This window comes from Taeniopygia guttata, chromosome 21, assembly GCF_048771995.1.
Source record: "Taeniopygia guttata chromosome 21, bTaeGut7.mat, whole genome shotgun sequence".
Lineage (NCBI taxonomy): Eukaryota > Metazoa > Chordata > Aves > Passeriformes > Estrildidae > Taeniopygia > Taeniopygia guttata.
Genome location: NC_133046.1, coordinates 4,708,577 through 4,717,869, shown reverse-complemented (window position 1 = coordinate 4,717,869; position 9,293 = coordinate 4,708,577). Strand labels below are relative to the sequence as shown.

Sequence of the window (9,293 nt, the reverse complement as noted above, 5' to 3'; positions counted from 1 at the left end):
AAAAAGGACTGGGGGAACTGCTTCCACTCTGTGCTGCCTTTGGTTATAAATGCAGCAACATAGGAGGGAATGGGAGAGGTTTAGAGATTCATTGAATCCAACCATGTGTCATTGTTCCTGTAATGATGCACTGGGGCTCTAGTAGAAAAAAACTAGTGGTGTTCAGTGAGATTATTAATATTTTTTTAATTTTTGCTTTGCTAGCAGGCTAGAAGCTGTTTCTTCAGTGCCATACAGGTGTGTGCATTCCCAGTTGTGGATCATGCAGCAGGTGCTGGAAGGAGCAGAGGATGGCTGCCTGGAGCTTTGGCTGTTGCAGGGGTGTGAGAAGAGAGTGAAGCTGCTCTTCTTGTCCAGGGTGCTGAAGGGCTTTTCAACAGCAGTGGGATACACTCAGTCTCCTCTGCATCCACTGTTCAAAGGCAGTGTCTGAAAAGGCTTATTGGGAGCTGGGATGAGGCATCAGTGAGCTCCACTGATGTCTGGGAAGGGAGGGGAGTCAGTCAGTGAGGTTTGGAGGTTGAGATCACAGTTTAAAAGTGAGTAGGAATCTCCCTTTCTCCAGGCTGTTTTGATTGCTGTATGGGCTATGTATGGTTTAACACACTTTAAACATTTTAAAGCAGAGACTGGAACACCAAAATACCAGTTTCAGTAGAAAACAATATTGTGTTGAAAACTCATGACTAACAGCTAAGACATGACAACCTTGAGACCTTTGTTGACTCCCCCAGCAGCTCTGATGCCTATACTAGAGACTGTCTCTCTGGGATGGCTGAATTAACACACCAGTTTTATTCTTTCCTTGTCTCCCAATTCCCAGCATAGCAGGCCTGACTTTAGTTGCCTTTTCACCACCTTCTGTTGTCATAAACTTTACCTCCTCCCCACTCTGCTTTTTATGTACAGGATTGTGCTGGTTTTCTGAGAGAGCAGTCAGGAGATGGTAACAGAGGGGGAAAGTCTTACAAATCTTCCTTCCTTCCCACACAGAAGTGTGGGACACACTTATCAAGCAGATGTCAATCAGCAAAGGCCTTTGGGGGCCAAGATTCAGGAGAAGTAAATCAAGCAAGCTGGTTGTGGCCAGACGGGGATGTGAACTGGCACAGGTCCATGTCTCCCTGCAGCAGTGGAAGAGGTGTGTCCTGTACTTCACATGTGATTTCTTAGAGAAACCAAGCAGTGCTGACAACTCCTCTTGGCATTCTTGACTGCCAGCTTGGATTTCAGTGGAAGCATTTTGTTTAGTGGGAAGCTGGATAGGGATAGTGCAGTGTCTGAGGGGCAGAGAAACCCTCAAATCTAATTTGCAAATATACCCCATGCCAAGCAGACCCCTATTCCAAATAAGGCTCATGCCTTACAGAGTGTGTGGAGCACACTAATGGCATTACTGTGTTTCAGAGTCCAGAGGAAAGCAAGCTGCTGAATTATTCACAGCCAATAATGGGTACTGCCAAATGCTGTTCAGAAGTTAGAATGAAGTCTGGCAGGGCAGGAGGTTGCAAACGTCATTATAGCTGTGTGGAGGGTGTTAGCCTGGTCCTTCTCTGGTCCCACTGGCATATTTCTTCAATTACACTATGGCTGTTTGCAGGATTGTTCCCTGCTCTCTCTGATCCCATGCTCACAGCAGCAGTGGCAGCTTTTTTCCATCCTTGGGGGTGATGTTCTTTGCCTGTAGAGCTGGTCAGTGTCGAGTTTCTCCCATTCAGCTTTTCCCAGTGCTTACTCCTGAGTGCAGCACTATTCTGACCTGGCAGCAAGATTTCCCTGAGGGTGCTTTACAGCACAGTGTGTGTATGGGAGTAGCAGTAAAAATCCAGTCAGAGATGCTTTTTTCCTCGATTGCTTACCCTCAGATAGGTTCTCCCAGACTGCAGGGTCTATTAACCCACTGTCTGCAAGCTAATACAGACTTGTTCCACCAGGAACTGGCTTGCTGCTAATACTGGACCCACCTGGCTTTAGGTCAGGAAGCATTGCCTCTTCTTGCCATTTTTAGCACATTCCACTGAACTAATCGGTGTTTTGTGCCTTGAGGGGCTGACAGGGAGGGACAATTTACAGTGTCTGTGCAAGTTGTGCTTGACTGGGTAAAATTCAGCTCCAGCAAGAGCTATTGTTATAATACATGAGTTGTTTTTACTTTCAGCAGCACAGGGGAAGTCAGGCTGCTGCCCATTGCTGGTGTGGAGGGATCCACCTGCGTGTTCCCATCATGCTGCAGTGGGTCTTTTCAGAAGGCAAAGCCCCATTGTCCCCACAAGGGCTCCCCAAAGGGTGACTTCACACCCCATGATCTGTGAAATTGAGTAAATGCAAAGTCACTGTATCTTTCACTGCAGAGATGTCCCATGGATACTGCTGGGAATCTTAACCTGGGAATTTATTCTGTCAGGGAAACCTGTGTGGACACTATTCCACAAAATATTTTATCTGTTGCTGGTGGAAGGAGACTATTTGTATCACACTGTGGTTTCCTGTTGGAGTGTAGCAAAATTACTCTCTCAGATTACACTTCCCTAGGAAAGAATCACAAGGGCCAGTGTGGAGAGGAGCACACAGATCCCTCTTGGAGGCCATGTCAGCACTGCAGGGAGTGACTGGGAGGGTGGCTTGTCAGAAATGGGATGTGTGACATGAGCCCTGTTCAAGTGTTGCAGCAGCCTTAGCTGTGGCTGGCCTTGTGCACGGAGGGGTGTGTGCTTGAATTTACCCTTTCCCTGGAGCTGTGGTCCCTGGGAGCTGTTGTCAGCAGCTCTGGAACACCTGACTTCCAGTTCCTTGTCCTCACCAGGTACAGCTTCTGTCACCATGTGCATTTGTATAAACAAAGTCAGAAGTGGACTGTTCCAGCTCAGTCTGTCCTGGTGCTGCCTTCTAAAGCCCTGAACAAGCTTCTCAGGATCCTCAGGTACATGGGAATGCACTGAGATTCTGGGAAAGAGGCTCATGAGGTGCTCAGAATAACACAGTTCCTAGCAGTACGTGCAGTCAGCCACAGGACAGTTGTGTTGAGCTGGGCTTGATGCCATTCCTGGGGTTCACACGGGGACCAAGCTCTTTGTTCCTTGGGATACTGACTGACTGAATGTGTTTTTGGCAATATTACCTTCTTTAGTGGGGTGCTAGAATATGTTTTGTGTCAAATTCAGCTCCTAGGTGTGAAATCTAGCAACTAAATTTAAATAAGCCTTAATGAGACTTCCAGTGTTTCCATCAGCCATGTTAGACCAACTTTGCAAGGGACCATTCCCAGAAAATGATAAATGCTCCATACAAGCTGCTGTGTAGTAGAGTGATCCCACCTACCCTCTCATGAGGAATATGATAATACTCAAATCTTTGAGGATCCTTCAAGAAATTCTGGGACTCAGCATCTCAGCCACGTGCAGAGAGACAAGACACAGTTAATGATGTATCTTTCTGTTGATGCTCGTAACCTTTATTTGGTCACTGCTAGAAAGCATATACAATTAATTCCCTTTCCTCCCTCTGGTTATATTGAAACTTGTGGAGTGTTATGATTTTATTTATTTCTTTTCATGTAACTTTTGTTTATGTGAGGCATTTGTAGAAGTTCCCATGACTGAATAATTTAAACCAGCAAAAGGACTCTCTTATCACTGAAACCCTGTCTACAGGAGGACTCATGATGATCTTTCAATATTAAGCAAGTTGTTTTTTTTTTCCTGATAACTTGTTGGCATTTCTTACTGCAGAGGAAAAGCCTCTAGTCAAAAACTCATTTTCATTTTTACTAAGTTTTCTCTGTCTCATGTAAGTAAGATCCAGGTTTGTGAGTACCAGAATATCAATAAAATTTAAGATTTTGACTTAAGGCAAATACAAGAAAACTTAATGCAACAGACAGGAGAGAGGTCCAGCACAGATGTCTAATGTGTTAGTTTTATTTAAAGATGGTCTGTCAGTGCTAGCGTAAGAAATGTTCTTTAAAAAAACATCAAATAAATAAATAAATAAATAAATAAAAATAGTAATAACTTTCTGTTGAGGAGCTTAGAAAACATCTGGCTTTCGTCTTGGGAGGAAGGGGGTACTGTAAAGCATTCTTCAGAGCAGGTTCTAGGGAGGTTGATCCTAATTTCTCCGGGAACCTGCAAACCAAACATGAAAAAAATGTTACTAGAATCTGTTTTTGTCTTGGTGCATGTCACAATTGAAAAACCAATACTAGCTTAAATACTAGGCTCAAATTAATTCCATTCTGAAACTGTGTCTTCTTAAAAACTTAAGTGAGAAGCTGCTCCTTCCCTGTCCCATGGCATGGACACGGTCTGTGCCATTCGGTGAAAGGCTTAGACAGGACTCACCGTTGCAGCCCATCCCACTCAGGGAGCCGATCCGATCAATCCTCCTGCCAAAACAGCCAGAATCTCTCATCATCCTGGGCATCTGCAGCCCCCTCAGTCTCTTGAGGAAGGGGTCCCTGTAGGACAGAGGGGTGTTGGGTGCAAGCCTGGGTTCAGCCTTCTGGTTGTCACTGTCATCGGCGAGTTCTGACAGGATCTCCTCCTGGGTTTTTGGTTCTTGCAGGTCAGGATTGGACTCCAGGGCTTCCATCATTGCAAACTTATCCTCCAGTCTTTCCAGCAGAGCCTATAAGAGAAGGATTAAATTAATGAAATTCCTTGTTTTGTGGTCATTTGCTAACTCTTCCAGTCATTCTGTTCTGTATTCATTGATGGTCCCATAGCCCACCCTGGGGAGACTGACAGGTTGGATCCCAGACTTCCCAGTGGTCGTTGGCTTCTGTCCTCTGCATTATATCCCTGTTCACAGTAAGTCCATCTATGGGAAGACATAGCTTCACCTTCTGAACTAAATGAAGCTGCTTGCCATCATGTGTATCTTACTGGTAAGTTTAGAAGACATCTTGGCAGAGAAGAAAATGCAAGATGTGAGTTCCACAGGGTCCACTCAGCCCACTGGTGGTATAGTCAGAGAGAGCCTCTAGCCACATAGCCCACTCCCACATTCTCAGAAGTTGCTGCTTTGTCACCCCTGGCTATTTCAATAACATTGGAGAAGTTCTAGGTGTTTTCAGTATTTTCTGCCCCAGGGATTACAGGATTGCTACTCCTGAAAGTAGCTGAAAATACCTGTATGGTAAATTCATGCCTGCTGTGTGATTGCTTCCTGGGTACCATTCCTTGTAATTTGTAAAGCTTTGTATAACTGGGGTCAGATAACCTCCTCAAGGGCACCTCATCCAATTAGAGGAATTTAATTGCCCAAATCTAGAATATGAATATAGAGGAATGAGCCTTGTGGCTTTCCTGATAGTGAGTGCATTTGGAAGCCACTCTTCCTGGCTGCTGGAAACAGCCCAGAGGCAGCTTTAGCTTCAATTGTCCTTATAAGCTCAGGGAGTTTGTTCTTAGGGCCTGAGAACAGCTTTGAGAAGCTGGTTGCTGGTACCAACCAGCCCAAGGAAAGGTTTGAGCTTTCAGATCCCATCAGAGTCTCAAGCTTATGCTGTAACAATGGATTTTCTCTATTATTTATTAAAATGCTTAGCGGTAATTTTATAGCTCCAAAAGCTTTTCTAGATGAGCCACGCTGAATTATTGTTATTCCTCTAGTAATATTTATAAAAGTTTGTCTTTGGGTGCTCCACTTTACCTCCTCATCTCTCATCCATACACAACCAGATCTCTCAAATTCACAAAGCTAGAGCCATATGGAGCAGGGGTAAACATATATCAGGACCCCACCTCAGCGTTTTCTATTTGTTCTTATGGAGCTACTCTGATGATTTTTTCCTCCCCTGGAACTTAGTTCCCAAGAAGATTTATCTTTAAAAGAAAAAGAATCAAAACACCAAAGCAGACATCCTACAACATCACAGTTTGGTTCCCACTACTGCCCAGGAGCTCGGGTGAACCCAGCATGAGTGGATATTGCCCTGCAGAGCTTCTCTGAACCCCTTTGAAAAGCTGAGGCTTTGTGCCCCAGCATGTGATGGCTGATGCATTATTGCCATGCAGTCATGCAAAAGGAAGGCAAAGCACCAGCTCACACTCTGCTAAGCACCCCAAAAGTTTAACCTTGCAAAATGAGAGTCCTCACCTCCATGCTGGCCAGTTCTTTGGCAGGGCTGAGGCTGTAGATGGGGTTGGCTCTGCTGGACTGGAGCTGGATGAGCAGCAGCAAAAGGAAGCCATAGAGAAATGAGCCTTTAGTGTCCATGGCGCTGACTTCGTTGGGAATAGAGAAGTTCAAGCTGTTTCTTCTGAGATGTCCCTTCAAGTCTCTTTCTTCCTTGTCCTGTTGTGTCCCTTCTGAAGCTCGTCTTTTATACTCTTTGGGTGATCCCTGCTCCCTAGGTTATCAGTGGGTTTATCTTGGGCACATTCCAGTCCCACTGCAGGCATGCAGCTCTGTCAAGGGAAGATTCCCTTTATTAGCTGTCATTAGGCAGCAGCTGCTGTTGCTGAGGAATGTATGTCACAAGTCAGTGATTTCATGTCACTCCCCCTCCTCTTGATACCAGGCGCTCTGATTACATAGTCCAGTTGGAAATTCTTAGCAATTCTCTTTCAAGAGACCCCTATGGTCAGATTTATAGAGATGGGAAACAATCCCAAAACTGCTCTAAACTTTGCTCAATTAGAAGATTTCCACGGGGAAATTACCTTTTACAGGGGAAACAATGAGCTTTCAGATGAGTATTTGGTGAAGAGTCAAGAATGAAGATAAATCGTCTTTCAGGACACCTAAAGTTTTGCGCACACTTCCCTTCTATATATGGAATATGTGCAGCCACCGCATACCAGAGAGTGCTGAAAATCCCAGATTTGGGCTACTTTTCCCATTGCTACTGAGGTGATATCACCACTGAGATTTTGTATTTATGTGTTACCAACAAGAGCAGCACCTCGATCTGCACCTCAGTGCTGTGACTGTGGGGAGAGCCTCCAGCCTCTGCGACAACCGGCTCCAGCAGCGCTGAAAATCACTAGTGTTTATAAACATTCACATTCTGGGATTGAAAATGGGATTTCTGTAAGCATTGATGGTAAGGCTTGACCCTGCATAAAGAAAATTTAAAGAACAGGCAGCCAGTTTCAGCAATAATCTTATTTTACCGTCATACAAGAAAGAAACTCGTTCAATGAGAACTTAAATAGATAGCTGGTATTATTCGGGATCTATCCCAAAGAAAGAGTGGATGGATTGGTATGTATGTGAGTTTTGTGAGGAGTTAAAATAAAATCTGAAATATAATATATTAAAAACTAAAAGTATTTCTTTGTTTAAGTGCTGAATGTCTTAAAATTAGCTAGAAATTTCCTATTCTAGATGAGAAATTACGAAAGTACAGAAATACTTCTAATTTCTCTTCAATTTTTGTCTTTGTACATATAACTAAAAATCAATCTTTTTACAGAAATGCAAGAGAGTTCTGAATCATGAAGCAATGGCCCTTTTTTTTTGCATTTTCCTAATGTTTCCTGTTATTTTAAATTGAAACAACAGCAAATGTAGGGGTAAGTTGAATGTCAGTCTAGTAATAATTTGTTGGCTTTTCATATGAACATAGATCTTGAAAGAATCTTCTGAGTACAATTTCAAAATAATAATAGAATGGTAAAGTATTTCCCATGTCCTAAATGTCTTAACATGGGTGTTTATGTACAAACATGTGCACATACTGTTCACATGATCAGCTACCAAAATTATACTAGAAAGGACATTCTCAAGGTTGTGAAGTCATGCTCAAATGCTACTTCTTCCTAATATAGCCTGAAGTCAGCCCAACTCTGTGTATGTTCTGATGAAGCCCTTTATTATAAGAGCTCTCTCTATTTTTCCTCAATGCTTTATTTTTTTTGGAACATAAAGGCAGTACTATTTTTTGTCTGCGCCGACACTTTCTTATTTTGTGCTTTTAAAAAAGAATTAAGATCCTGATAGCTTATTTTTTATAATTAACACTCTCTACTGCAGTGTCTGTATAATTTGTTAGTTACAAGTATTCTCTTCCTTGCTGCTCTTGGTTTGTGTATGTTTGTTTGTGCCAAGGTGTTACTTTGTTTTGTAAACTGCAAAAGTGGGAGAAGTTAAACCAGAATTATTAATTAATTTTGAGTATCCAATTTAAGATAATTAGAATTAGTTATTGTTACATTTCTTGTTTCTTTCCTTTCACAGTCTCCCACACAAAGTATTCTCTAGTGCTCTCTGTGCAAAAACATTTTGTTGCTTGTTCTGAGATTTCCTTTGTGTCTGTTTTTTTGTTTTGTTTTGTTTTTTGTACAGCAGCCCCCAGGGCACAAACCCAGCAGCAAGAAATTGTGGGACACAATATTAATCGCAGATGTGAAACATTCTGCTTTGAGTGACCTGTCCTTGTGAAACAATCTAATTGTTTGGATTTTAGTCATTAAGTCAGACCTCAAGATAGTTCTTTCTTTACTCATTCATTCCTTTGCATCTTCTGTGTTCCATGGCAGATAAATAAGATGCAGAAGCATGACTTGAGCCTTGACAATACTTTCCTAAGACAGAAAGCTTTTGTGCTCTGTTCCATGTACAGTGTAGTGAAGTGTAGAGATGGGATAAAGTGGCTGCCTGTCACAGTAGCAGTTGTATTTTCACAGCCAAATTCTGCCCTCGATTATCCATCTTACAGTTCTGCCAAAGCAAATGGAGTGTGAAATGTCAGAACTCAGCTCATCATTGTTAAGCTATAAAAGTCACTTGTTTATCTCAGTTTTATCATCACCCTGGTAAATTAATATGAACTTTAGGCTTTATGGCCCAGCCATAAAGAGTCAAGACCTAGGCATTGCCCATGCTCAGCTGGGCATTTCCCTAGTAAAATGTCTGCCTTAACAGGCCAGCAGGTTCTTCTAAAAAGCTTATTGTGACTGGTTTTAGGGTCGGGAATCTAGCACATTTCCCCTGCTCCCCAGGGTATGGGATGGGAGGTGTGGTGACAGGAGGCTCCATTAGAGCAGCTCTGCTGGTTCAGATCAGAGAGATGGTACTGGCAGCCTGTGTGTGGATCCTGGATGAGGAGGATGGACAGAGCTCTGCTGAGGTGACATTGCCCCTTCCCCAGCAAGATGATTCTGTGCCCTTGTTTTTCAGCCCTGTGAGGATAAGTAACCCTGGGGGTTGGTTTCATGTGGGTTCCATCTGCTGATGGATAGACCTGCCTTAAGTGCTGCCCTGACCTGCTGCACATCCTTCCAGCGTGTCCATTCTCCTCCTGCCATTCTGGAGAATATGAGCTGTTTGTACAGAGCCTCCTGTTC

The 9,293-nt window shown here is 43.3% G+C and overlaps 1 protein-coding gene across 1 annotated transcript; it reads right to left on the bottom strand.

The window, feature by feature from the left end:
• Window positions 1-3,420: 3,420 nt before the first annotated feature.
• On the bottom strand, window positions 3,421-6,317 carry NPPA (natriuretic peptide A). The gene is made up of 3 exons (XM_072917472.1): window positions 6,100-6,317; window positions 4,341-4,626; window positions 3,421-4,124 (listed from the first exon to the last, which is right to left on the bottom strand). The coding sequence occupies exons 1-3, from the start codon at window positions 6,217-6,219 to the stop codon at window positions 4,108-4,110; spliced, it is 423 nt and encodes a 140-aa protein (XP_072773573.1). The 5' UTR covers window positions 6,220-6,317; the 3' UTR covers window positions 3,421-4,107.
• Window positions 6,318-9,293: the final 2,976 nt, after the last annotated feature.

Excerpts from the sequence above, each read along its gene's own strand:
- NPPA (XM_072917472.1), bottom strand. The coding sequence starts at position 6,219 with ATGGACACTAAAGGCTCATTTCTCTATGGCTTCCTTTTGCTGCTGCTC. Across the intron at positions 4,627-6,099 it reads AAGAACTGGCCAGCATGGAG|GCTCTGCTGGAAAGACTGGA; the intron begins GTGAGGACTCTC and ends CTTCTCTTATAG.